This window comes from Sus scrofa, chromosome 13, assembly GCF_000003025.6.
Source record: "Sus scrofa isolate TJ Tabasco breed Duroc chromosome 13, Sscrofa11.1, whole genome shotgun sequence".
NCBI classification, from domain to species: domain Eukaryota; kingdom Metazoa; phylum Chordata; class Mammalia; order Artiodactyla; family Suidae; genus Sus; species Sus scrofa.
In genome coordinates this window covers 73,086,199-73,114,026 of record NC_010455.5, presented here as the reverse complement: position 1 = coordinate 73,114,026, position 27,828 = coordinate 73,086,199, and the positions used below count along the sequence as shown (strand labels likewise).

At 60.7% G+C, this 27,828-nt stretch overlaps 2 protein-coding genes across 3 annotated transcripts in view; both read left to right on the top strand.

Annotated features, from left to right (window-relative positions):
- Nucleotides 1–11,859, top strand: part of CHCHD6 (coiled-coil-helix-coiled-coil-helix domain containing 6) — a 160,789-nt gene extending 148,930 nt beyond the window's left edge. The window contains 4 exon segments of the mRNA XM_021069811.1: nucleotides 2,255–2,277; nucleotides 2,280–2,389; nucleotides 7,356–7,444; nucleotides 11,715–11,859. Coding sequence (XP_020925470.1) covers nucleotides 2,255–2,277; nucleotides 2,280–2,389; nucleotides 7,356–7,444; nucleotides 11,715–11,859 — 367 coding nt within the window.
- Nucleotides 15,241–27,828, top strand: part of PLXNA1 (plexin A1) — a 44,353-nt gene continuing 31,765 nt past the window's right edge. For both annotated transcript variants that reach the window (XM_021069450.1, XM_021069451.1), the window contains exons 1-3: nucleotides 15,241–15,317; nucleotides 19,404–20,648; nucleotides 22,332–22,514. In XM_021069450.1, coding sequence (XP_020925109.1) covers nucleotides 19,425–20,648; nucleotides 22,332–22,514 — 1,407 coding nt within the window. In that variant the 5' untranslated portion in view covers nucleotides 15,241–15,317; nucleotides 19,404–19,424. The remainder of the gene's footprint in view (nucleotides 15,318–19,403; nucleotides 20,649–22,331; nucleotides 22,515–27,828) is intronic.

The window sequence follows — 27,828 nt, the reverse complement described above, 5'->3', positions numbered from 1 at the left end:
GGCAGAGCCTGAGCCACGCCCTGGGTTTATCTGCCCCTCAAACCTGTGTGCTTCTCTGCTGGCCCACGGGGCACTCGCTCAGTGGTCAGCTTGCTCTTCAGAGAAGGGTCCCCACTATGGGTGCCTTAAGCTTCCCAGGAAAGAGCCCTGGGCTGGGAGGCGCAGATCAGATGCAGCCACCTCCAGCCCATGTCTAGGCACAGCCACAGAGCCTCCTGCCCTCACTCTCATCCAGAGAGTGCCGCCCACTCCACCCCACCCCTGGCCCCATCCCACCATCTCAGCCCATCCTGCCAAGGAGTTAAGGCCAGCGAGGGCAGCTGACCTCTGACTGCCAACCTTCACCCCACCCCCACCCCCAGATGGAGACCTTAACAGCCCTCCAGTGGGGGAGCAAGCCGTCTCCATCCCTGGAAAGGTCCATACCACAGTACAGTCTGTGTCTGAGGAGCGGCTGTTGAGACTGAAGGCTTGTAAAGCCCAGGCTGCTCCAAGTGCAGTGGGCAGGGGCCATGGCCCGGCCAGGTGGGCTGTGCTTGGTAGGTGCACCTTCTACTGTACACAGCCGTGCTCTCCCTGCCTGTCCATTCATGGCTGCTTGGTGGGCAAACAGGTGAAATTTCTTCCAGTTGACATTTTCCTGCCCTCCTGTCCCCTCATGTTGTTTCTGACAAATCGCAGAGCAGAGGGGCCTCAAAGGCCCAGAAGTGCCCCTGGTGTGATGGATGGATTACTTTAAGCCCAGTTTTTCCTGAACTGGGAGCGGCTGGGTGTTCCGTAAAGTTGGCCCCCAGAATACACAGGGCCAGGGACCCGGAGGCAGAAGAGGGGACAGGGAGCGGGATGAGTCGTAGAGCTGCTGCTCTGCCTCTTTCCAGGCAGCAGGTTCGTCTCTGCCATCTTAGGTTGGCCAGTGGGAAAGGGGGGAAGCTGATGTATATCAGCCAGCAGGCCTGAGGATGAAGCCACCCCACAGGGGCCATGGGGGGAAAAGAAGTGCCACCTGCAGACTCGCAGGAGAGACAATTAAATACTGAGCTCCTCGTCCTCCATTCCTGGTGCTGACCGAAGTCCTGACTAGGGACATGGTTGGTTTGAGTTGTCTGCAAACAGTACCTGCTACAAGCCTGGACTTCCAAAACAGAGGTCCAGGCAGGGGCTGTCACTCTGCAGTGATAGGAGCATATCTGTGTGCACAAGGCAGGGTCCTTTCCCCACTCCCCACTGTGCCTGAGTGTAGGAGGGCCATGTGGGGACCGCAACCAGGCTGTGGCTCAGGGGTTCCTGTATGGACCTGCCAGGAACCATGGAAACCCTGTGAATGAGTGAATGCTGGAGCCTCTGCCTCCTAGTGTGACCTGGGCCAGCCACTTACCTGGCCTCTGCTGCCCTGTGTGTGTGTGTCATATGTGCATGTGTTGTGTGTGTGAGTGTGGTGCGTGAGTGTGTGGTGTGTGTGGTGTGTGAGCATGAGTGAGGGTGAGTGTGTGTGTTGTGTATGTGTGTGTGTGTTGTGTGTGAGTGTGTTGGGGGGTGAGAGATGGCACCCCTGTCTGGAGCTGCAAGGAGCAGGAGCCTGAACACATCAACGTGTGAGCAGTGGAGTATGAATATATGTGTGCATGACTTTGGCTGTGAGTGTACGGGTATTTGCACATGTGTTAATGTGTGCATATATGTGTGGGGGCTGTGTGTGCCGAAGCGTGTCTGAGGAATGGGATGGAGGCAGTGGGAGAGGCGTCATTCAGGAAGGACACGCCGGTGACCAACTTGAGAATAATCTTTGTTTCACTTTTTTGTATTTGCTTCGTATTTTTAGGAAGAGAACATAATTTTTGCATGAATATGTTTAGAGCCTAGATTTAGGTTCTAAACCTACTTTGATAAACAAAGAAAGAAAAAAATAGTACATCCCTCCAAAATGCTGCGGGATTATCTCCAGGAACTGAAAATCTTAGTTCTTTTTTAGGCATTCTACAGTTTTCCAGTTGTCCCTCTGGTGCCTGTATTAGTTTCAAAATCAGAAGAACAGCTTTTGGAAGGAGAGAGCCACCTTGAGTGTAATCCCGTGGTCACAGGGGCCTCCACCTGGGGCAGAGGCCTGCTGGAGACAGTGGGCAGGCGGGCAGGAAGGCAGGGATCCAAGCTGGCCACCTCGGCTCCCTCTCTGAGGGAGCCTGGAGCCGGTGGCCTCCATGCTGGCCCTTCTTTCCTCGCCCACTGGGCCAGCCTGGCCACCTCTCTCTGTCCGTAGGCCCCGCAGGCTGGAGCCCGTGTGCTCGGGCTGCAGGACCAGATCCTCCGCTGCTACCGCGACCACCTGCAGGAGGTGCTGCTGTGCTCGGACCTGGTCAAGGCTTACCAACACTGTGTGAGCGCTGCCCACAAGGTAAGGTCAACATTCTGACCTCCCCCTGCCTTGTGCTCCGGGACCTCGAGTGGGAAGGGGTGCTTGCCCCCAGGCTGGGTCACATCAGGCCCTGGCATCTGTCTGTCTGGGCAGCCTCCTAGTTAAGGGCATGTGTAGGCCACCTGGCCCTTAGCTCTGGGCAGTGGGGGGAGGCCCATGTGCAGGGCAGGAGTCACGCAAGGGGCAGAGGACAGCTCACTGCCCACCCTCTCCTGTGCTGACGCAAAGGGGTCCAGCTTGTGTGAGTGTGGGAGCATGTCACGCGGTCCCAGGTCCTGCACAATCCTCAGCCTTCCTGTCATGGAGCAGGAGGCAAGCTCAGAGGTGTGGCGCCAGGTAGCCCTTGGCCTGGTGTGGTGGAGTCTCTGCTGCACAGCCCAGCCTCACCAGAGCCATCTATACTTCTCTGACCCTCAGGCTGGGGCTCTGCCCGTGCACACGCCCAGGGCACTAGGTGGGCCTGGAGCCTGGTTGGGAGGCCAGGGTTCCTCTGGGTCCTGGAACATGCATGGAAAGCTGTGCTGGAAAGGCACTGCCACTGTCCCTGTAGTGCTTTGGCCCATGGAACGTGGACAACCCTCCCCAGCTTCTTCCCACCTACAAGGGCTTTGTGAGGGCACAGAAATCCTTTCCCTGCCAGGAACGGGCAGAGGGCAGCGCCAAGCCCCTGCCCGCCACACACTTAACTTGAAAGGAAGGACCTGGGGCTCAGTACTACAGCTCCTCAGCTTCCCTCAGAGCCCCCCCACCAGCCCCTCCTGGTCCCTCTGTCTCTTGGTCCAGGCCCCTGCCCCCTGCAAAGTCTGACTTTAGCAAACAAAGTCACCAATATGTCTTCACTGCACGAGGCAAGAGCAGGATTAGAGGAGGCAGGGGGCATGTCACTCCAGTGTCCACAGCTCCAGCACGTCTGCCCAGGTGCCCTGCACCCCTGTGCTGCAGACAGAGTTCCCTCTGGGAGGGCCTCACCTCCCAGACACATATGCAGTCACCCGAGGTGCAGCCAGTGCTGACGAGGCTCCCACAGCTTCTGCCAGCCTCACCACAGGAGGCTCCAGCCTTAGGGGTCCCTAAAAGTCATTTGCTCCTGAACGGCCAGGGAGTGGCCCGAGTGGGAGGTACCTCCTGGGGCTGCTGGGCCAACTCCAACCCCGTGTGGCACCCTCCAGGCCCAGGGACACGCTGCCGTGGGGCATGGGGATGGCGCCCCATAGCAGTCCTGCCTGCCTGCAAGGGCTCTCTAGCGCTTTGGCTGGGAAGGCTGAGGAAGCCAGGAGAGCAGGGCCAGGACAAAGGTGGAAGCAGGTTGCGGCCCGCACAGGCACTAGGCTCAGAGGTGAAGGGACCCAGTCGCAGCCTCAGTCCCACCGGGGAGGACCATGTCCATTAAATGGTGGTGCCCACAGGGCAGCCAGGAGCGCAGCCCTCGTGGGGCAGAGCTGGGGGTGCATGGAAGAGGCCCCATGCTGAACCCTGTCCTCCTTTGTAGGGTTGATGAGCAGCCTCCCTCCCGGCCTGGTGGTGACTTGGAGCCCTGAAGAGAGGCCAGTGTGGGACCACAGTCCACAGACCCTCCTACCCCTCACTGCAGCATGTCCTACTGGGCACCTCCGATGTCCCTGTGCTTGAGAAATAGCGTGTGCGTGTGTGCCTGTCCACAGACAAATAAAGCAGACGTCTCTGAGTCTAGTCACCCTCTGGGCTGCTGGCTGGTCACTGCTGCCTTCTCTGTGCATAGCCCCAAGCTGGCCCCGCCATCAGGCTGTTGCTCTAAGGGGCACCCACTGCAGAGGAGGCTCTGCAGGCCCCTAACTGCCTCTATAGCAGAAACTTCCTGATGGGCTGAGCTCTGCGTCCAAAGCCAGGGGATGGTGCTGGGAAAGCCAGGGTCTGGGAACCCAGACGGGGACTGGGGTTGGGGCACAGGCCATGCATAGTTGGGCATTGCCAAGAGAAAATGGGCCAGCAGGGCAGGGTGCTGGGGGGTCTCCAGCTGGGGGGGGGGTCCTCTGAGTGATGTCACCCTGGCCTTGGGGGAGATGGTCTCAACTAGGGCCAGAGGGGAGCACTGCAGACCTACGGTCATGATGGATCCTCAAGGAGCTGGGGCAGGTCAGGGGACAGAGCTGGCCAAGCCTTAGGCTGGAATTGGCAGGGCCAAGATTTGAGTGGGTGAGGGGAGTGTGGGGGAACTTTCAGATGTTTGGCTTGAGTGCCTGTGGTTCCATAGACCGAGCAAGGGATATGGGTCAAGAAGGGCAGGTGACAGATGGGCTGGGATGAACTATGCCCACCTACAAGTCCTTGACCCTCAGCAGGATCCCCCGCTGAGGCACCCTGACCACCCCGGCTACACCCACCAGCCCAGTGCCACATGCAGCTTGTGATCCACTGGCAACTTGGTCACTTGGCTGGTGACCTTACATTTTCTGCTGAAGTTTCTGGAGAGCTCTGTGCCCTCTTGGGCTCAGATCATACCACTTGACTCAGGCTTTGCAGCCCAAGCTCCACTCATCGCCCAGTCCTCTCACGTGGAGCTCAGGTGGGGCCGAGTCTCGGCAGCACCTAGGTGCCTGGGTAGGTGGCGTCTTAGCTGTATCTGCTGGCTGTATGTTGGCCAAGGAGATTCCCCACCCAGAGGTCCTGGTCATCGTCCAGCTTCCAGAGCACACCAGGAGATGGTCAGAAACACACTGCAGTCAGGTGGGTGATGGGTTGCACGAGTGTATCCCCAGCTAGGGGATGGCCCTCTGTGAGGTCAGCCGGGGGAGGGGGGTGTCACAGGTCACTGGCTTTTTGACCCTAAGTGACTTCAGAACCGTCATTCAGCCAGAAACTGCTCAGGCCCCTCTGAGACGCCCTCAGCAGCCTGTGGCGCCAGGGCCTTGTCTACCTTCTGAGTCCTGTCCTGGGCCGTGGTGTACAGCTCGCAGGGCACTGGCCACGCCCACCACCTGCCAGCTTCTTACACCGTCCCAGTGATGGGGTCCAAGGCTCTCAGGATTGTCCCTCTGGGGGGGCCATTTTATGGGTGCCCACGGGCAGTGTGGCGGGGTCCAGGGTGGCCTCCAATGGAGCCCCGGGCAGCGTTCCCTGCTTCCCATCTATGGAAGGGAGACAGTCACATGTGGGGCGGGGGGTGTATGTCCAGGTGAGTGCTCAGCAAGTGTGACAGCAGGGCATCCAGCTGGGCTGCATCCAGTTACCACCCAGTGGTGGGGGTGGTCCGAAGGCTGGGCTCCCCTCCCCACACCTGGAGCAGCCCAGCTTGGCCCTCATCCTCTGCTCTCTCCCCTTACGAGCACAGTCAGTCCCTGACGAATGTCCTGCAGGCTCATGTCTCCCTAATCCTGCACTTATCTCCACATCCTAGAACTTGGGTCAGTGCCCCAATCCTGTGTCCCAGCAAGAAAGCTGACCTTGATGTCGGTTGTGGCCAGGCCCTCGGGAGGCTTGTGTGGGGCTGGAGGGCTGAGCCAGACCTGGCTTACCATAGTGTCTGTAATAGCTGCAACACTGGAAACAACCCAAATGCCCAACAGCGGGGATGCGCTCCGTCCATCAACAGCCACCGACACACGATTCAGCGTGGAGCTCGTGAATCCATTTAGGAAATAAGTTGTGTTAGCTGCCTGAGCCATTCTCTTTACATGAGAAAAACAAAAAGCACAAGGCCAGCATGGTGCACACCAGAACGCTTCAGTGCTTTTCTCTGGGAGATAGGATTATGGTGTGTTTTGTTTTGGGTTTTTATAATTACCTGTGTTTTCTATTATTAAACTGACCAGAACATTTTTTTTACAGCCCCCGGCTTGAAGCTCCCAATGCACATGGCAATGCATACGCTGCCTCTGCTGCCAGGCTGGGGTCTTCGGCGCTGGCCTCTCTTCCAGCTGGCTCCCAGGCCCGGCAGTGACCCCTTAGAAGAGTCTGGCTCTCGTTGGATGGGGAGCTGCCTGCCTGCTAAGGGGCAACAGGGCATGAAGCCTGAGGAGGAGACGTTGGGGGACTGTAGCAAGAGGGTCTCTAAGTACTCAAATTTTACAACAAACAGTGGCAGCAAATTCCACACATGTAGTCAAGGCTCTGGGACTGGCAATGCATCACTGAGCAAGTGGGAAACCAGCCATATAGAGGGTTACACAAGGGGAGAAATGTGGGCCAGGGGACCAGGAGTGGGGGCCTCACTGCCTGTGAGGCAGCACACAACTGCACCTGCTGCCTGGCTTCCCACCCCCAGACCAGGAGCTGCCTCGTATCCCTGGCCCAGGAAGCAGCATGGCCAGGTCCAGGTCTCTCTTAAGGGAGACAATTTCACTTCATACATGGTAACCTGCCTCATTAAGTGTAATGGACTGGTTATTCCCTTTAAATAAACATCAACTAATTATGAAAAACATATTTTCTGAGGTTTGGCTATGGAATGGATATTCAGCCTCAAAACACACTTGACAATGAGGTGGGATATAGACCACAGCAGGGAGGGCTCCCCACCCCCACTCTCTTCCTCCCTGGGGTCAGTGAGCTCCCAGAATGTCAGGACCCTGCAGCACAAGTGACAGTCCCTGCTCAAATTTACAACTGAGAAGAGCTCTGGCTCGCGTAAGAGAAAAGTGCAGAATGGAGCTTCAGGCATGGCTGGATCAAGGAGCTTAGGCATGGTGATTGGGACTTGGCTGCTCTCCTTCCCTCTCAGCCCTGCTCTCTGAGGGGGTTATGGGCAGACAATAAACTGCTCCAGAGCTGGCAGAAAAATGTCAGGAACCTCTTAGGGGAGGCCAGTCAACATGAAAAAATGCTCCATATCCTTGTGACTCATCAAGGAACTGCAAGTAAAGCCACAGAGAAATTCCCCTCCAATGGCCAGGGTTATGTAGACAGACGGCGCAGGTGTGGGCACCTGTCCAAGTCGACACTTGACACCTGACTCCGTGCTGATCGGCAGGTCTCCTGCTGGGTCGACACCACAAAGATGCCCATGGGCCCAGGTGGGCCCAAGGGGACGTTTGTACAGCTGCACTCCTACCAGCCATGGTATTGAAACCACCCAGATGTCCCCAGATGATGCAAAGGTATCTTGTTTATCCTCACTGAGTGAGCACTGCTTGACAATGGAAAAGTACAAACTGGAGCTCTCAGAACTTCCCAGACACTCCCTAGGCACCTTGGGTGAGAGAAGCCCGGTGGAGAGACTTCACATTTCCTAACAAGTTACCGCCAACCTGGAAGCTCGAAGCCATGGCTCCGTGTCCAGGAGCCCGGGCACAGCCCAGCTGGTCCACCGCTTATGGACCCTAAGTCTGCCATCAGGGTTGGCCAGGCTGAGCTCCCCTCCCAGGCTTGGGGCTGCGGAACCTGAAGGTCAGACCTCCTTGGGCCTTTCAGAGAAGCAAGTCAGTGAATGTCTTACTGAATTAAGCAAAGCTAGGTTTTCATGAACCTGGTCCTATCCACTGTTTATGTCTCGTGTCTACTGACTGGCTGTTAAATATTTTGAATGTCACCTTTAGTGTTTGTCCCCAAAAAAGCCCTGCCTGCTCTGGTGGGGGTTTCCAGTGACTGGGGCTTGAGTCGGTTAGCATGTTCATGTCCCAGCCCCTCACCAGCCCCTCTCTGCTGCCCCCTCCGCCTCACAGAGCTTGTGCCCAGAATGCGGGTGCTGCTTGGCTGACCACGGTTCTACCTGCCTAGGATACAGGAGAGATGGGCTGGTCTTGTCTGCTCCTTGCATACTCCCTGCCGTAGACCCTTTGACACCCCTACGTGGAAGAGACCCAGGCCCAGAAACGGTAACTTCCAGTCTGAGTTGCAGTGCAGGGCTGCTGCTGCTGCTGACCAGGTGGTGGGCTGGGCGTCAGGCAAGCTTCCCAGCAGAGGCGCCTGGCTGGGGCTGTAGGCAAGGTCAGCAGAGTGACCTCATGGGGACGGGAGCAACATCATATGCAGAGCTCATGGTAGATGAGGGAAATCACAGATTCCCTATGACTAAGCTGGGGTAGGGGGCCAGCAGGCTCAGCCTGTTCCCTGGGGGCCCTTCTCTGTGCCACAGTTCCTCTCCATGAGAGGGGAAGGCCACAGCCCCCACCCCGTGGGTGGGGTTGGGTTGGGGTTGAGCAAGGCAGATTGAGAGAGCTCCCGGCCAGGAGGCACCCACATGTTTCTCTGGCCCTCACAGTGACCCTGGGGGCAGCGCCATCTGCCCCTCGACCCAGAAAAGGCTCTGAGTGGAGCCTGGGGAGGGGCTGGGAACCTTGTTTCTGCCTCTGAAGCCTGTGCGCTTCTGGACAAAGACCCCCGCATGAGGCCATCCCCAGGGGAGGGTTTTCCCTGAGAGGGAAAGGGGAAATGTAGATAGCTGAGTGCCTCCCCAGAAATTCCAACTTCCCTCTGTGTCTGTGCCCTCCCTGGCATGTGTCACATCTGCGGAGGAGACACAGGGGCAGCCCCAAGGTCCTGCCTGCCCTGCACCCTCTAATTCCCCCTAGAAACCCTGCGAGGTCCCATGTGCTGCCTTGAAGCTGGTGGAGCCCAGGGAGATTTGCCGGGCAGCACCCATGGCAATCCACACCACAAGCCCACCGTGTCCTAGTCACCAGAGAGACCCCTGCCTCCCAGGCCCCCCCCGGGTGACAGGTAATTAGCAGCTTGGAAACCCCAGGACTGACTCTGCAGGATGGGACTGGCCTGTGGTTTACGTCAGAGTCAGGAGTGTCCCCAAAGAGGTGACGGGAGCTCCAGGTCTGGGGAGACTGAGGGGTGGTCAGGAGGGACTCCGGGCATGCCCAGGACCCCCAAGGTGGCCTCTGCTGTCCAACCTGCACAGCCGCAGAGCCATGGAGCCCAGCCCTGTCCCCAGAGAGAGTGCCGGCAGTGCAGCCAGGCCTGGGGGAGAGCAGCAGCAGCTCTTCTTAACCTTCCTGTTGTGAAGCAATTGCCATCCATAATGACAGCAGCCTCACAGAAGCTGTGAGGGTTGCACGAAGAGGTGCCCTCTCCCAGGCTCCCCAGGGGTCACACCCAGGTGCGCAGAAGTGAGGATGCCGGCATCAATGTGAGGTGTGTGTTCCGTTCTGTCCCTTACCATGAATGGGCGGCTGTCACAGTCACCGCAATGGAGACACAGAATCGTGCCTTCCCCCCCCCCAGGAACTACATTTGTTCCTGAACCCTGAGACGTTGTTCTGTGGGTGATGGGGATGCCTCTGGATTGAGTGTCCTTGGGTCCTTGACCATGCAGGGCTGTCCTTGGCTTTGGCGCTGTGTCCCCATGTGGCTGTCCCAGGTCCCCATCACCTTGCTGAGGCCCCAGGCGGCTGTGAGGCACTTGGGAGCTTTGTGAGGTCCCCATGCTCCGTCCACTGTGGCCCCAGGGCCCTCTGCCCCGGCTTTCTTCTGGGGGCAAGACTCCCGCTCGCCATTCTTCCTGGGTCCTCCTGGGTCCTGCTGACAAAATCTCTTGCTTCTCCTTCCCGGAGAACATCTTGCCTCCCCTGTCCCTCGCTCCTTGGTATTTTCACAAAGTTGAAGAATTCGTGGTTGGTGGTTTTGGTTCGGCCTCCGTGGTTTCCATCCACAGGTTCCCGTGGTTCACGCTGTGCCCATGAAGCCTGGGAACTGTCTCTCTGCTTCTGCTTCCAAGGGGTCCAACTTGGGTTTTCAGGCGTTGGAGGAGCTGGGTCTGGGCCTCGGTTTCTTTGAGTTTATTCCTCTGGGGCTGACTCCATTCCTTGAGTCTGTGGGTTTCTGTCTTGTGCACCATTTGGGAATTCCTTTGCCCTTATGCCTCTGACCCCTCTCCAGTCCTGCCCCTGGCCTCTCCTCCCAGGGGGCACCTGCGAGGACACAGACCTCTGGTTCCCTGTCCCCGGGCTCCCCAAGATGTGGCTTTTCCCCCTCTTTTCGCTATCAGGTTAGGTCATTCCTGCTGCTCTGCCTTCAAGTTCACACCTCTTTCTCTTTGCTCTGCTGTGGAGCCATCTTTGGAGCTTTTTGTAATGATTATTGTATTTAAAAAAAAAATTCTAAGATATTCATTTTGTTCTTTAAACTCAATATCCTTGCCAAGATGTTCTGTATTTTCATTTGTTCCAAGCGTGTTCCTGACTACTGGTAGGAGCATCTTCTATGTCCTTGTCAGCTGATTCCAACATCTGTGTCACCTGCATGTTGGTGTCTGCTGGCCCTGTGCTCCCAGATGGGGTGGGGAGCTCCCTGCTGCCTATTCTGATGGTGGCTCTGGATGGGGTCCTGCATGTTTGGGGCTGGGTCTGAGATCCTCGGCTGCAGCTCAACCTGGAGTTTGCAGCTGGCCTCCTTTGACCCCGCATGGGTGGACAAACAGGGGGCTGCCTGTTACTTTTGGGTGGGGGTTGAGCTTCCGGCTTCAGCCCAGGTAGTTTAGCACAGTGAGAAGGTCTAGGCAGCTTTCCAGAACCTACGTGTCCATTCCTAGGGCTGCAGGGTATACAGGCCAGGGGGCCCCACAGAGTGGGGTGCTCTCCCAGAGGTCACAGCCCTGCAATGGGCTCCCATTCTTAGGGACCTCATCTGTGACCTGACTGTGGGAGCCAGGTGGAGCCATAGGTGCCACGTGCAAACTTGCTGGCCAGACTCTGCTCGAAGGTATATCTTGTTCTCTCAACTCCCACCTGAGAGCACATCCATGGTCTTCACAGGCAGGTGCCCTGCAGCTCACAGCTGGGCCCTGGCTCCAGCCTGGCTCCAGCCTGGCTCAAAGTTTATATCCGTGCCCCACCTGGCCCCTGAAGTCACCTGAGTTGGCAGCTCTAGGACAAGGTGAGGCTGAGCCCTCCAGGGCAAGTGTGTGTGGAACAGGGTGGGGGTTGGGGGGCAAGGGCTTTGCTTCTGTATCATCTACAAAACACAGTGCAGATTGTGACCTGGCTGTGTCCCCAGGGTTGGGGACTCTGAACCCAGAGTGGTCACCACTGGCATAGAGTCAGACGGGAAGCCCAAAGAGGGCTCGAGGGTGGGGAGGGAGCAGAAGCCAAGGAGGCTTCCTGGAGGAGGAGATGGGAGCTTGGGCTTTGCGAGATAAAAGGTGGCAGTGGCACTCCTGGTCAAGGGCATGGAGTGGGGATAGCCTGAGGTGTGGAAGCATCTTTGGAGCAAGAACACTGGTCACCTGAGTGAGAAGGTAGGTGGGGACCAGCTGGCACCACGGGGTCCTGGGCACCCTGCCTGCCTGGCTTTGGGCCTTCTTGAAAACACCTGCACTTGTATTTTTTCTTGGGGACCCATTCCCCGAAGCTACCCCCTGGCTCTGGAGAGCTCCCTGTCCCAGCCTGCCGACAGTCAAGTTCCAGTGCTTGGCCCGTGATCCAGTCCATTTTGTGAGCATTCTGGGAGTTTTCCTGGACTTGTTGGGCAAGAAGCACCTGGAGCTGCCGAGGCCACGAGGCACAGAGGCCAATGTGGCCATGAACTGAGCTCGGGCCAGCAGAGCCACAGGTGAGGAGAGAGGGACATGCTCCCCTGCTGCTTCCCTGCTGGCCTGGGGCTTGGATCCAGTGAGGCTCCGCCTACAACCACCTGGTGGGGTGGGTTGGGGTGGGCCTCCCTCCAGAGTGCCCGCACCTGTGCTGAGCTCCATGCCCGCTTTGGGGGACCAAGCCCAAGGCCTGAGTGTGGGAACCACTCTGTGCACAGCCCTCCATCGGCATCACCACCTCACTGATCCTCTTTCCACCAGCGGCCAGACAGTCTTCCCAGAATGCAGTGGGGACAGCCTTGCTCGCAGGTCAAGGCTGGCAGCACCAAACCCCACAGGGCAATGAGTGCAATGAGCCAGGACATGGATGCTCAGGGCTGGCTGCCCAGGGAAGGGCCCAGTGGCTGTCCTCCCTCCTCTCTCAGACCCTTACTGCATGGCAGGGAGAGCTGACCAGGAGCCAGTGACCAGGGAGGCCTGCACATCCTGAAGCAGGTGGTGAAGGGAGTGGGGGTGAAGGAGAGGCAGGAGGCAGGGCCACCCCAGCTTTGAGCCCAGGGGTGGGGATCAATGGCCACCCCCAGGGGGCTGGGGTGCCTGCCCTCTGCTCCCCCAAGCCCTCTCCTCGCCCATCAGTGGTGAGGTTTTGCCCCTGGTGGGAGAGGTGCCTGAGTCCACTTCTACACAAAGCCGAGTCACAGACATGCAGAAGCGAGGCAGGAACACTGGAGGTTTGGACAGGCCCTCCTTCCCCAAAACCCCCTGTTAGGTCTATTCTGTTTCTAGGAATTGTTCCCACTGCCCTGTACCCTGAGCTGCAAGGGCAACAGAAGTGAAACCCACACAGGAAACCCAAGGAGGAAGAGCCCAGCGGCCGGTGACTCACTTCCCTCCATGTGAGGTGGGATGCAGAGCCCTTGAGCCACAGTGCCTGTGAACCCCGGCTCTGCACCCCCTCCCACCTGCATCCATCCAGATCCCCCAGCTCTGGACCCCCTCCCCACCTGCACCTGGCCAGCCTCCCTGGGTACAAGGACTCACTGCAGGGCTCTTCAGAGCAACAATAATTTGCCATTTTTTGCTCCAACCAACTGCATGTTGGGGTCTCCGCCCTGTGTCCCTCCCTGTTGGATTGTGGCCTTTCCTTGATTCTTGGGAATTTCTTCTATGTCTTTTGTCAAGTGTATGTGTTGCAAATGTCTTTTCCTAAATTTTGGGTTATTTTGATACTTCCTCTTGTAACATATTTTATTGGAGTTAGTTGATTTGCAATGTTGTATTAGTTTCAGGTATATCTTCTTGTAACATTTAATGAACAAAAATAACCAATCTGAAGGTAATCAAATGGCCCATGTTCTCCATTCTTTACTTTTGATGCCTAGTTGGAGAACTCCTTTCCTGGCCACGTTCACAGTCTGCTCTGCTGTCTTCCAAAAGCCTGCTAGCCTTTATCCCTCATTCGGGCCTGCCGCACCTGGAGTTGATGTCCTCCTGTGTGGTGCTGAGCATTACCTGAGTAGACTTCCTTCCTGGAGTGGATGGAAGGTCATGGGAGCAGGAGCGAGGGATGTAGTGGGGTGGAGGGAAGTGATGTGATCGGGAATAAATTTTCAGAGAGAATCCACAGGGCCGGGGGAGGTGGGGGCTTCTGGTTGGGCAGCTTCAGGACAAGAGGGTGCCAAGTTGGCCCAGAGCCTAGGGAGATGGGGGCCTGCACCTCAAAGCAGAGGCCCCGGCTCCTGGGGAGTGTTGAGCAGTGTGAGAAGGATCTTGAGTGGTTCCTTCCTTGGTGGCCTCGCCAAGGACAGGTGGGGACAGGACTGGAGAATGTAGAGAGCAGGGATTGGCATTTTCTCAGGCCGGCTATGGTTGTCACAGTCATGCCTCCTCACTGCAGCTCTGCCACAGGATTTCCAATGGCCATCTTTGGGATGGGAAAACGCGAGGCTCCAAAACAGGTGGGACTTGCCGTGTTAATCAGTCAGGTGAGTGGGCTCAGGATCCAAGGGGAAGGAAGGGCCCTAAGTGTGTGTGTGTGTGTGTGTTTTGTAGCGAGGGTCAGCTTCCCAGCCCTGCTATCAACCTGCTGGGAACTTGGGTCAGTCACCTCCCCTCCCCCGGCTCTTTTTACACATCATCGCTGAGCCAGGTAGGGCCAGGACTACCTTAGTGCGGGTTGAATGAAATAGTAGAAAGAACTTTTGAAGAAGTTGCTTGCCTTCGTTCTGGGACACGCAAATTGAAGCCACAATGAAAAGCCAGTGCATCCCAGCAGATGGGCAAAGACTCAAAACAGAGTTAGGACTGGGAGAGCGGGGACCCTCCCACACCACAGCTGGTAATGTAAAGCCCGGTGGTCACTGAAGGAGACTGTTGGGCTATGCGCCAAAAATACACGCACACATCCCTGAGCAGCCCAGCGCCTGCACAAGACGACCACTCAGCTCCAGGCGCGGCCCCAAGGGGGGCGGAGTCGGTCAGCAGAAGAGGGTCAGCACACCTGCCAGGGCCAGGGCCGCAGAGCAGAGCGAAAGGCCCGTCTGCCTGTGAGCCACTCGGCCGCTGGGCCCTCACCGCGCAGACCTCCCCACGACCTCAGATGAACACAATGTCCCGACAAACCGGGCACACCGGGAGCGTGGAGAAGTGGCCGGCCCCACAGGAAATGGGGACGATCAGCTCAGACACCAGGACACGGCTGCACAGGGCAGGACAGGGCTACCCCGGGTCTGCCGAGGTCCCTCCCCTGCGGGTCCCCGCCCGGATCGTCGCATATCCCGCGGCCTCCCCACGCCCCAGCTCGTCCTCACGCAAGACCCCAGCCCTTTGGCTGCTTCTGCCACCTCGCCTCCTCTCGGCCCCGCGCGCCCGCGGCTTCTCGGCGCAGCACCTTCCGGCGGCTCTCCCCGGACCTAGTGCTCCCTCGCCCGCCGGCTCGGCCCCATGACCGCCTGCCCAGTGCGTCCCACGCCCGGCCCTAAGCCCAGCCCTCCGGCCTCTTCCCGGACCCCCTGAGGATCCCTGGCACGGACTGCCGTCCTCGGCCGCAGCCGCATCAGGGGCCGGGCTCCAGGGCAGCTCCTGGTGGCGGCGTCGCCCTTTGAAGCCAGCAGTGGGCCAGGGCGGGCGGCGAGGACGGAGCGCCCCCTGGAGGCAGCTGCCAACTCCGCCCCGCGCGGGCCCCGCCCCCGCGCAGGCCCCGCCCTGCCCCGGCCCGCTCGGGCTACGCATGCGCGCGGCGCTCCGCGGGCGGCGAGAGCGAGGCCGGTCCGCATCCGCGCGGCTGGCGCCCCATTCATGCTGGGCAGCGGCGGCGGCCACGCAGCGGAGCCCGGGCGCGGCGGCCTCGGCCTGGGCGGCCTGCGCGGCTTCGGCGGCCCCGCGGCGGGGCGGGGCGGGCGGCAGCGCGGGCAGTGGGCGGCGATGGCTGGCGGCGGGCGCGCCCCGGGGAAGCCCGTGAGTAGGGGCGCAACTTTCCCCGTGGCGGGGCGGGTGGGGGTCCATTGGGGTCCGGTGGGGGTCTCGCAGGGGTCTGGGCACGGGACAGCCTTGGGCCGAGGTCCAGGCGTGGGACGGCCTCCGCAGGGTTGCGGCCGGGCGGGGGGCGCGCGGGGGCTGCGGCGCGCGTAGCCGCGCCCCCGCGTGTCCGCGGCCCCGCGTGTCCCTGCGGCTCCGGACCGGTTCACGCGTGTCCGGGCGCGGCCGCAGCTCAGGCGCCGAGCCTGCGCGTCCCCGCCAGGCCAGGATGGGACCCTGCCTGCCGCGCTCCCGGGGCCGCGCCGCCTCCACCGGGCCGGGCGGGGAGAAAGTTCGCGGCGGACCCGCCGGGAGGGCCCTGCGGCCGGGCCAGGCCGGCGGACCACGCCGGATCTCCGGCGCCGGCAGGCCCGCGGGGCCGGAGTGGGCGCCGGTTCGCCCAGGCCCGCAGGCCCGCGTCGGCTGGGAGGGGCGGTGCGCCAGCCGTGAGCAGGGCCTCCTCGCTGCCCCGCGCGGGGCCTCTCCAGGGTCAGCCGCTTCTCGCGGCCACTCCGAGGGCTCCTGCGCGGCCCCGGGCCTGGTGGGCGGTGGGGGTGGCGGCGGCGGGGAGCGATCGAGCGGCCTCAGGGAGGGGAACGTGGCTCCGGGAACCCCCTCCCGCTTTGAGACCCCATGGCAGCTCGGGAAGGGGGCAAGAGGGGCTCCGGTGGCTGCTTAGAGCCTGAAGCTGCCCCTGGCTCATCTGTGGGGTGTTGGGGCCACGCCCCTTGAAAGAAAGGGGTGTGTGTGTTGGGGGACGTGGACCGATCCTCTACCCCTGAGTCTGGGCTCTGGCGGTGCGGCCCTAGGCACTGCTCCACCTCCTTGGAGCCCAGGCCAGTTCTCTGGGTTTGCCGGGGGTGGGGCTGCGCCTTTGCTTCTCTAGCCCGGAGCATGCCCCAGGTCCCTTGGCGCCCTGCTGGTTTGGGGTGTGCTGGAGAGACCAGGTGTTGTGCCAGGCCTCCCGGAGTCTGCCCTGTCCGTGCCAGAGGTGAACGCGGAAATCAGTGATTCCCTTCAGGGCCAGGCAGCAAGTCAGCCTGGGAAGGCCAGGGAAGGGCATTCGGCAGAGGCCTGGTGAGCCCAGGTGACTGAGGTGGGTGCTTGGGGGTGGGGGTGGGGGCTGTGGACAAAGCAAATAGCCCTTTGCTGGCTCCTGGTGGGTGGTGTAGCCCCTCCCCACCTCCAAGGTCCTTGAGTCTAGAGCATCTGGCCTGGAGGAACTGGCCTCAGGGAAGGCCCGGTGCAGGCACTTTTTCTGAGGAGCAGGACTCCATTGCCCCCAGATCCTAGTCCCACATGATGCCTGGAGGGGGAGCAGGTGGTTCCGACCACCTCCTGGGGCCTCTGTTGGGGAAGGAGGGGTGACAGGCACACCTTGGCCCTGATTGCTGACAGGGTACCACTGGGTAGGACAGCTGTGTCCTCCTCTCCCACACCCCAACCTATGCAAGCCCCACAGGATCCAGGGCTGGGGGTGCACAGGCTGGGGGCTGTCTCTCTTTGAAGAGGCCTCTGAGGGCCTTTGTTTCTCAGGGCGAGGGGTGGTGGTGGTGGCTGCTGGGGTGGAGAGGGGAAGAGGGAAGGGGCTGCCACTCTCTACACTCTGCTGGATGGCTGACCCGTCCTGTGCAGAAGTGAAGCCTGCCGTATCCTAGCCCCTCTCCCTGCTCTCCTCTGATGGGGACACCAGTCTGGTTCTGATGGATTGGGCTGGCCCAGCCCACTTCCCATGCCGGTGCTGCAGTCACTCCTGCTCCCCTCTGCATGTCCAACAGCTTCCACCTCTGGCCTCAGCTCTTGCTGCTCTGCACCCCAGATGCCCCTCCCCGTCCTCCTAGAGCAGGTGGATGCCTCCCAGACCAGGCCCGTGCTGTTCCCTCCCAGCCCAGAGCTCGCATCTGTTGGTGCTCCCCTCCCCCAGCCCAGCATGGGCCTCCCCAGCAGAGGCTTTGGAATGAATGCATTTTTTCCCTGGGCAGACCGGAGGCCTGTGGGAGTCCAGGTCTCTGTAGGAGTGTTCATAACTAGCGGGGTGACCTTGGGTCCATCCAAGCCCCGGCCCCGTTCCTCTTCAGTGGGGGAAGTCACCCAAAAGTCTTCACTGGTCTCTGTGAGGTGGAGGTCCCAGGACCTAGCCCTGGGCTCTGGTCCCCCTTTCCTGGTACAGCCCCACGCCCCTAGCTGGCCTTTCAGGCAGGGCAGCTCTGTTGGGGGAGGGGGAGTGGGCCCTGGGCCAGGCTGGAGTTTGGATGGGGCTTTTTCAGCTGGGTTCCTCCTGTTTAATAAAAAAAGTAGGGCCCGTAATTTCATTAAGACGTGTATAATTATCCGGAGGAGGGGAGAGCCCAGCCCCTGGTAATTGCAGGCCTGCTTTGAACTGATAAACGGTGAGTGATTCATGCTTTCTTTGGAGTTCTCAGTGCTCAGCCGAGGCCCCACTGCCACCCTGTCCTCTAGCTCCTGCTCTGCCTTGGGATCCTAAGCTGGGGGCAGGGGCTGGGGCTCCTCTGCCTGCTGCCTGGGAGGTCCCAGCAGCCATAGTTTGGGGGGATTCTGGGCGGGGATCCTCAAGGAAGGCAGCCGACAGCCTGCTGGGAGGGTCCTGGGGCAGCAAGCCTGGTTCCCTGGCTGTGGGTTGCTGAGTGTCAGTCTCCCCAGCAGTGCTGTGGTTTTTAGGGGCGGAGGGTGTGTGGGAAGTGAGGACAGGGTGAAGGAACAGGTCCCGTTCTGCCCAGTACCCAGTTTTTTTGGTCTGTTCATTCATTCACAAGTGCTGGTCCTGGGGCCAGCCTCCAGGATTCAGCTGGAAAGTGTAGAGCTGGGCCCTTACTCTCGCGGAACTCCCTTTCCCGTTCTGGTGGGGAATGTCTGGGAACAATATGTCATGCAACCTTTAGCAAGTGCAGAGCCACCAGTTAACGGGGTGACTGACAGGAGGAGTGACTGCTGCCTTTGGCCAGTGTCAGGAGGCAGCAGAGGCCTCAGGGCAGTGGCCAGGGAGGCCAGAGGGTCCCTGTGCCACAGGGGCACACATGGAGGCCCAGGTGCCTCTCCATCCAGCCCCAGCTTCCCCACCTATAAAATGAAGGGTGTGTGCAGCGCCCCATTTCCATCCAGGGGTGGAGGCTCCCACATCTGGGGATGTGACTAGCCATGGCCCCTGCTGCACTGAGAGGGCATCCCAACCTTCCCCCTTTCTTCGGGGAAAGCAGCTGTGGGCCTTACCTAGCAGACATGGGGAAACCGAGGGTGGGGAAGAGGAGTGACCCTGTTGCAGCCACATGGCTGCAGAGCAGTGGAGCCTATGATTAACCTGGTGTCTGACTGCCAGCTCCTGGGCTATAGGGAGATGAGACTATTTGAGAAGTGGGGCCTGGCAGGATTAGGGGCTGGTGACCTCAGCATGGGGTTGGCTGGGGTAGGGATGGCGTGTGGGAGATGCACCCGGCCTGGTTCCTGGAGAAGTCCTCAGAGGGCTGGGTGGGGGCTGGGCTGAGGTCAGCCAGGGAGTGGCCCCAGGGTTGATACGCATAGCCCGAGAGGTCTGCATTATGACTGCCCAAGGCCTGCAGGGGGCAGAAAGTCTGTCACCCTCCAGGAAACTCAGCTGGAAGGTCTTGCCCCCCGGGTGAGGGGAGGCTTTGGGTCAGGAGGTGATGGCTTCCAGGTTTGGTTGTTGGTGGGCCTTCTAATCTAGACCCTGATCCTTGGTCATCCACCTCCCTGCTCTGGGTCCATCTCTCTCCTCCTCTGCCTGGCCATGGTAGCCCAGGCAGCGGTGAAGTGTGTGCAGCCAGGTTGGTGTCCTATACTACCCACTAGGGTCATAAGCTTTGTTTAGCTGTATGTAGGGCTCCCGGCCACAGGGGTGCCTTCTTTGCACTGACTTTTCCTGGCGGATCAGTCATGCCCTCAATGTGGGAAGTTGCGGCAGAGAAGGGGCGCACGTGTGCATGTACCTGTGTCCCCCAATGGGCAAGGGCTGTGTGCACTCATGTGCCTTGTGTCCTGTTCTCCCCGCAGGGCTGAGGCCCCGGCCCCGTGATGTATGTGCCCACAGGACCTGAGCGCCTTGGCCCCGGGACCCAGTCCATCATGCCACTGGCATCTCTGAGCCCTCGGGCACCACTGCCGCTGCTGCTCCTGCTGCTGCTGGGGGGCACACCCCGGGCAGGCGGGGGTCCACAGCCCCCTTTCCGCACCTTCACGGCCAGCGACTGGGCCCTCACCCACCTGGTGGTCCATGAGCAGACGGGTGAGGTGTATGTGGGTGCCGTGAACCGCATCTACAAGCTGTCAGGGAATCTGACGCTGCTGCGTGCGCACGTGACAGGCCCCGTGGAAGACAACGAGAAGTGCTACCCGCCGCCCAGCGTGCAGTCCTGCCCACACGGCCTGGGCAGCACCGACAATGTCAACAAGCTGCTGCTGCTAGATCAGGCTGCCAACCGCCTGCTGGCCTGCGGCAGTGCCTCACAGGGCATCTGCCAGTTCCTGAGGTTGGACGACCTCTTCAAGCTGGGTGAGCCACACCACCGCAAGGAGCACTACCTGTCGGGTGTGCGCGAGCCGGGCAGCATGGCAGGCGTGCTGATCGCCGGGCCGCCAGGCCAGGCGCAGGCCAAGCTCTTCGTGGGCACGCCCATTGATGGCAAGTCTGAGTACTTCCCCACGCTGTCCAGCCGGCGGCTCATGGCCAATGAGGAGGACGCCGAAATGTTCGGCTTCGTGTACCAGGACGAGTTCGTGTCCTCGCAGCTCAAAATCCCCTCAGACACGCTGTCCAAGTTCCCAGCCTTCGACATCTACTACGTGTATAGCTTCCGCAGCGAGCACTTCGTTTACTACCTCACCCTGCAGCTGGACACGCAGCTCACCTCGCCTGACGCTGCCGGCGAGCACTTCTTCACGTCCAAGATCGTGCGGCTGTGCGTGGACGACCCCAAGTTCTACTCCTATGTCGAGTTCCCCATCGGCTGTGAGCAGGCAGGAGTGGAGTACCGCCTGGTGCAGGATGCCTACCTGAGCCGGCCCGGTCGCGCCCTGGCCCGCCAGCTGGGCCTGGCTGAGGATGAGGACGTGCTGTTCACCGTGTTCGCCCAGGGCCAGAAGAACCGTGTGAAGCCGCCCCGGGAGTCAGTCCTGTGCCTCTTCACACTCAGGGCCATCAAGGAGAAGATCAAGGAGCGCATCCAGTCCTGCTACCGTGGGGAGGGCAAGCTCTCGCTGCCCTGGCTGCTCAACAAGGAGCTGGGCTGCATCAACTCGGTGAGTGGCCCCGCCATCCACACATGGGCTGGGTCAGCTTGGTGAGTGGCCCTGCTGTCCACGCATGCTCCTGCCCCTGGGGCAGTGGTCCTATGTTAGCTGCTATTGTTGGCCCATCTCCCAGGCTTGGGGCTGTACCCGAGCTGTCAGCCACAGAGCCTACTCCCAGGCTGTGGCTGTGCTGCTCCCTTCAAAGACAGGGTGATGTGACCGTGTCCATGAGTCCACAAGCCACTGGGGACATTGGACGAAGCACTGACCTGGTGTTGTTCTGGGTGCTTGCTGGCCCGGTCTTGTGTCCATTTCACAGATGAGGTTGCTGAGGGATGGGGTGACTTGCCCAAGGTAGGTGGCCAGCAAGAGGGAAACTAGGGCCAGACCACAGTCAGGTGGACACCAGAGGTCGTCTCTTCTCAGTGATGTTGAGAGGCTCTGCCTACCCTCGCCCTAGGTGCCTGGCCATGCTCCTGCCCACACGTGGGAGCTGGTGACACCAGGCCTGACCTGGGAGCAGCCTGAGTGCACAGAAGCTGCTCTTAAAAGCTGGCAGCCCATTTCTAAGCCCTGATGGGGCCAGCTGCCTTGGGGGAGTTTCTTGCACAACCGCAGGCCATGGGATCCATTGTTCTCTGAGGAAGACCCTGGGCTCAGAGGGGTTGAGGGTCTTGTTCAGGGTCACTGGGTAGGACCTCCAAGCCAGGCCTCAGCCCCTGTACTCCTGCTGCCCTGGCCGTACTGTGGCTCAAGGAAAGCCCAGCTGCCCTCTGGCCTCAGTTTTTCTACCTTTGCCCTGGGAGCGACACTGGTTTGTCCTCATAGCAGGGGGGTGGCCCTTCTTTCTTGTGTCTGCTGCTGCACAGTGGGGGCCCTGTCACAGCAGGGCTGCCCTCCACACCAAGGCTGCAGGTGCATGAGTCTGATGCATAGTGAGGCGTTCAGTCTTCCTTGTTCAGCTAGAGAAACTGAGGCTTGAAAGGGCAGTGCTTGCTGATGTCACCATGCCCACATCACCTGCCTCCTTCCTGGGCATTGTCACCACTGCCTCCTCACCTTCTCACGGGTCCCTCTTCCTTCCCCTCGGCCCCCAGCCCCAACCGGGCCTCCCCTGTTCCATTTGCAAACCTCAGACCCTAGCCTGCTGCAGGGCCCGCCCAGACCCCGCCTCACCCGCCTCTCCGGAACCTCATGCTATTGATCGCTTCCTGTGCCCGCAGTCGCATTCTCTCAGCTGGCCCCTCCCTTTGTCTTTTAGGTCTGACCCCTGCTCCAGTCCCGAATAAACTGTCCTGTGTCCCACCAGCCCCTGAGCCCGCCCATGTGGCCATCACTGTGTGGTGGACCTTCCCCTCCCCCCACCCCAGCTACATCCTTGCCCACTCCCCCTCAAGGTGGTCTTCCTGGTGGGTGCGAGATGTGGGACCCACCCTGGGCTCCTGCTCCTGGGCCTCAGGTGATGTCCAGGGCCTTGGTTTTCCTGTCTGTCGAATGGGTCTAGGAAGTCCTGCGTCCCCTGGTCTGGATGGGCTGCCCCCAGGTCATAGTCTCCCCCCAACCACCCCCTGGTGTGGCCTGTGCAGGCCCCTTGAATGTGCCCTGGGCTCCCGCCCTGGTAGTGGAGAGGACCGGAGCCGGCTGTGTAACCCCCCAAGAAGGCACCTGGGCCTCACCCTCCTCCCCCCACAGCCCCTGCAGATTGACGACGACTTCTGTGGGCAAGACTTCAACCAGCCACTGGGTGGCACAGTCACCATCGAGGGTACGCCCCTGTTCGTGGACAAGGATGATGGCCTGACCGCCGTGGCCGCCTACGACTATCGGGGCCGCACTGTGGTGTTCGTGGGCACACGAAGCGGCCGCATCCGCAAGGTCAGCGGGGCAGGGGAGGAGCTGGGAGTCGAGCTGGCCTCGCTCTGGGGCGATTGGTGTGTATACAGTGGGGGTGATCGCCTCCCATCTCACCCTCTTTGGGGGCTGCTTCTGCCTCTGGCCCCTGTCGAGGCCCTGGCTGGGCATCAGAGGCCTGACGGTGGAGCCCCTCGGGCCGGGAGCAGCTGGCCCTGCTCTCTGAAATCGCACAGTGAACTCCTGGGAAGGCTGTGTGCAGGGCGGGGGCAGGGCAGGCCTGTGAGGCTCCCTCTTCTCCTGGGATCCAGTGTCTGCTGAGGCAGTGCTCTGCCCTGGAGCACGGCCCCCAACCACATGAGACAGCAAGGCCAAGGGCAAGGCAAGGGACTGGTGTGAGAGCCTCCGCGTGCTCTAGAGCAGGGGCAGTTTGTGAGCCCCTGCATGTACGAGGTGGGTTGAGGGGGCAGGGCCCATCCCACATGTGTAGGTCTCTTTCCCCGAGAAGCTGCGCAGAGCCAGGCTGGGCTGGACAGGGAGGGCGTTCTGGGGAGGCAACAGGCAGTGGGTCAGCAGCAACTTGGTGGGTGCGGACCAGATCAGGGAGGGTCTGCTGTGGGGGAAGTTCCTGGAGCGACAGTAGGGTGGGGGGCCTGGAAGCTCCCGAGGGTCAGCGCAGGGCGGGGCTGGTAGATGAAATAACAGCTGTCCTGAGGCTGCTGCTGACACAGCTCCCCGCCTGGCGTGCGCCCGTGGGTGGGGGCTGGGCCCCAGGCCAGCGAAGGCCTTGCCTGCTCTCAGCTCTGGTGCCAGAGAAAGTGGGAAGTGCCTCCTGTCTCTGCCAGGTCAGGTGTCCTCAGTGTCATGTCCCACTGCCCCCCCCCAGCTCTGTGATTCCGGGGAAGGGCCCTCCCTAGCCTTGGCTTTCCCATCTGGGAAATGGGCCTGAAGTGTGGGCTCTGGGCTGGGGTGGCCATGAGGCAGTGGGGCCATTGGGGTGGTGGCTGGCCAGCTCTGGCCCCCGCCACCCTCTGGATCAGCGTCTGTGCCCTCAGCCTGTCCTTGGTGTGACCTCACCCCCACCCTGGGTCAGGCACTGCCTGGGCCCTGGGTGTTACCTGCTCCCCTTCCAGGTCTGGGCCTCCCCCCAGCACACATGCTCTCTGCCTGCTGCCCTGGGGCTGGGGAAGCAGGGAAGAGCTGTGGACCCGTGGAGGTGTGTCGCTGGGTTGTGCCTGGCAGGGGCCTGTCCCACTGTAGCAAGACCCTTCTCGGGTGTGGCTGCCAGTGAAGCCTCTTGGAGACATTGCCACAGGGCCTCAAGCCTGTCACCCAGCAGAAGGGTAGGCTCCTGGGGCTGGGAGCAGCCCTCTTGCTGGCTGTCAGGCTGGGTAGCTGGCCAGGCATCGTCCTCACCCATAGGCCACTCCACGAGGTGCTGAGAACAGGTCAGTCCATCCCTGTCTCCAACTGCTGCCTTTCAGCCTCACCCCCACGTTACTGTCCTTGACCCACCAAGGGGACACTGAGGCTGAGTGGGGACCATGGAGGAGGCCTGAGCTCTCTGGGAGAAGGGGCTACATCGGGAGTGAGGAGGCCATGGCTGAGGGCCCCTCGTCCTCTCTGCTCCTCCCCTCTACCTGCCTCCCTGGCGCCATCACCCCTACACTGGGGCTGGGCACAGGTGCCCTCTGGGGTGTGTGGGGTCAGCCATGCCCAGGGCCACTGGCTGGTAGCAGCAGTCTGAGAGTCAGGGTGTCGACCCGGCTGGTTTTGAGCCCTCCCCCAGAGGGTGCCTCCCAAGCCTCTTCCACCCACAGGGAGGGTCCAGGGAAGCTGTTGTAGGGTGTTTGTAGGTTTTGTCAAAATGGCTGCATTCCGGTGGTTCCAGCCCTCGTACCCCCAGCTGCGTGCCCGGGAGTGCCATCCAGCCTCTTTGCGTGCTGCGTGGTGGCAGTGCTGGGGCCTTGTAGCAGCCCCTTGTCCATGTGACGTGGAAACCGAGGTGCACTGGGGGCAGTGGCACATGTCCAGGGCCTCCCTCCCTTCCCTGGGGTCCCTGGAGGAAAGGAGGTGGGACCCCTACTTTGGCCACCTCTCTCCCGCTTTGAGGAATCTGGGGGCTGTCAGGGCAGCCCCTCCTTCTAGAAACCTGAGTGGCTGGCCACATGCAGGGTCTTCCTTCCCATAGCCCAAGGCATCAGCTGGGGTGGGGGTGTTCCGGGGCCAGAGCCAGGGCAGGGAGGGCTCCAGCCCAGCCCCATGCCCCCTCCCTGCTGCTGCCTAGCTACCTCTCCAGGGGCTCCAGGACCTTTGAGGGAGCTGGGCCCTCGGGCTCCCTCTCCAGGATTTAGATCCAGGCCCTTCCCACCCTGAAGGCTGTATCTCCTTACCCCCTTGCGCTCTGTGCCCTGTGTGTGGGGCCCTGGGAACTCCCACCTACCTTAGACCCTGGGGTAGGCTGTTGGCACCACACCCTATCTTACCCACGCCTGGTCTGCCCTGAGCTTTAAACAGCGACTAGAGCTCTAGGGACGTGGCTGGCTCTGGGCCACCTCCAGGCGGTACTGTGTAAAATTGTAGCCGATTAATTTAAGAGCTGCCAACTTGAGCGGCTGAGGGCTGGCTGGGGTGCCCTCTGCCTGCCACCTCCTGGGATGACACCCCCAGACCCCAGCCCTGCACATACCCTCCTGTCCTCCCCGCCCCTGTGGCCTCCAGGGGTGCCGGGGCCCCAGCAGGAGTTCCCAAGGGCGGCCCCTGGCCCAAGCCCTCGAGTCGGCCCAGGTGCCCATGGCGGGTGGGGAATAGGCCCTGGACTCCTGGCAGGGGTTGCCTGCCCAGCCCCTCCCTAGCTGGTGGCATCCTCAAAGCAATGGTAGAAGTGGGCCCTACCCCTGGGCCTGGCGAGGGTACCTGTCCTGTGCTTGCTGCGGGGCTGGGGCTGGGCTCAGGGACATAGCCCTGTGTGATCACAGCCCTGTGGCTTGGTGGCTGTGCCAGGCAGAAAAGCAGCCCTGTCTGCCTGAGCAGCCGGTTTTTCGAGAGAATCTGGAAGTCTGTCTTTTGTGTGAGCTCTCTTGATTGTTAAGTGTTGGCAACTAACTTGTCTTGAAAAAGCATCAGAGGCTAGCCTAAGCATGCTGTGGACCACCAGGCAGTGGCTGGGGACCTGGGCTGGGGCATCTGCAGCCTGCCTGTGTGGTGAGGAGAGACCACAGACTATGGCTACAGTGCTGTCCCCAGCATGTGCCTGGCCATTGTCCGGTTGGGCATCAATGCTCTGTGTAGTTGCTGAGCCTCTGCCATGTGCTGTCCTGAACCTGGGACAGCTCTTACCCTTCAGGGCTTCCGTCTCTAGAAGCTTCCCTTTGAAAAATGGCATCCCTCCCCCACCCCGCCCCAGGATTCTGAGACTCAGTGGTGCCCCCAAGAGCCAAGTGGAGCAGCTGTGGCAGGCTGCTGCCCCTGCTGATCCCTGCTTAGTGCATCCAGTGGGGGCCCTGTGCCCCAAAGCTCAGGTCTTTGTAGGAGGTGCGGGGGCCCTTTAGGATGGTGTGCTGACCTCACAAGAGATGTTGTAGGACCAGGCCCCGAGGCCCAAGCCTGCACCCCAGGAGGCTCATCTCCTATGTCTGAACCATGTCAGTTTCCCGCAACTTGTCCTCCAGGCCTGTGGAGGCTCCAAAAGGTGGCCTGCTAGTCATGGCTGAGACCTAAGCCCTGGGCACATGTGCGTGGCCTCCGGGGCCAGGCGGGGGAGGGGTCAGGATGGTCCCCGCTGTCATGCGTGTGGCTGGCCTGTGTCTGGCGTCCACTCTGGAGGAGATGCACCCACAGGAAAGCACAGGGCCTGAGGCCTGAGACCACGGCTGGCACCCACCCCTCCCAGGGGTCCCTGTGCTGGCGGCCTGCCATGCTTTGGGCTGGCTGTGGCATTGCCACCTGACGCATCTCCTGAATTCTCTACCCAGCCCCCACAAGCCTCACCTGTGCTGTGTGGCAGCTGTGGACGCCCCATCCTGTGTTGTGTGCTCTACACACTCACATGACTGTTTCATTCTGGGCGGATGTGATGTCTTTTCTATGTTTCGAGGACCAGGTGTGGGACATCTGGCAGCACCTGGTGGGGGTTGTGGGGGTGGTAGATCAGTGGTCAGCATGCAGCCCTGCTGGTGGCTGGTTGTTGGGTCCCTCTGCCACCCCTGCCCCCAGGAGTGGTTGGTGAGGAGTGGAGGCATCCCAGCTGCTGCTTCCTGTTGTCTCAGCTGTGCCTATGGGGTCCCACCAGGGGCAGGGGTTCTTAGAGCCTGGAGGTGGTTGTGGCATGGTGCCCCGTGATGTCTCTGTGTCCTGGGAACATGTTCTGTGGTCTTTCTGGTTCTCGTGGGTGTGGCTGGCTACGGGCAATTACCCTGTGGGCCCCTTGTCCCAGAGCTGGTGCTGCCTGAGAGCATGCGGGGTGGTGGCTGGTGGCGGGCTGAGCTGCCCACAAGTGTGCACGGGGTCCTGCCCCAGGCCTGCCTTCCTGCAGGGTCTGGCCGTCAGGCTTAGTCCTAGTATCAGCACCAGGGCAACTTTGATGAGAATGAAGCCTTGCCAGGAAGGGTCTTCTAGGGGGAGAGAACAGTAGGGTCAAAGCTCAGAGGTGCCCTAGTGCTGCTGGGAACTGAGCAGTGCCAGAGGGGGTCAGGGGCTGGGGGCTCGTCCTGCACGTGGCGGACAGTTCACTGGCAACCCTGTGGTGGTCAGCAGAGGCTCAGAGATCTGGCCTGGGGACAAAGAGCTAGAGGGTAATGGTGGTTTCATGAAAGTGGAGGGGCAGGGACAGCTGCTTGTGCGGGTTGGGTAGAGAGGTGAGCAGGTCTTGGGTTTGAGGCAAGGACATCTGGCCAAATGGTCACTGCCACCTGCTGCAGCACCCCTGGCTGGATGGGACGCTGCTTAAATCTCCAGCTGCAGGGGTGCCCTGGCCATGTCACTGGCATGTGGTGGAAGGCTGTGCGTCTCTGCTGCCTCCTGGTCCAGCTTTGTGCATCCTCCGTAGCAGTGGGACAGATCCCCTAGGACAGCTGGAACCTTCTGTTCCCCTGCTGTTAGGAACTGTGAGCTTCATCCTTGCAGCCCTGTGTGTCGGTTGCCAGGTGGCAGCTGAGGAAACTAAGAGTCAGAGAAGACCACTGCTTGCGTTGGTTGTTCCCTCCCTATGTCTTTCTGTGTTTTGAGGGTTGAGAATAGGAGAGGTAAGATTCCTGTGACCCCGTTACCCACCCCCCTTTACCAGGTGTGTCTGGCCCAATTACAACCTGTAGGGCTCCTGGAAATTGTGTTTTAATTA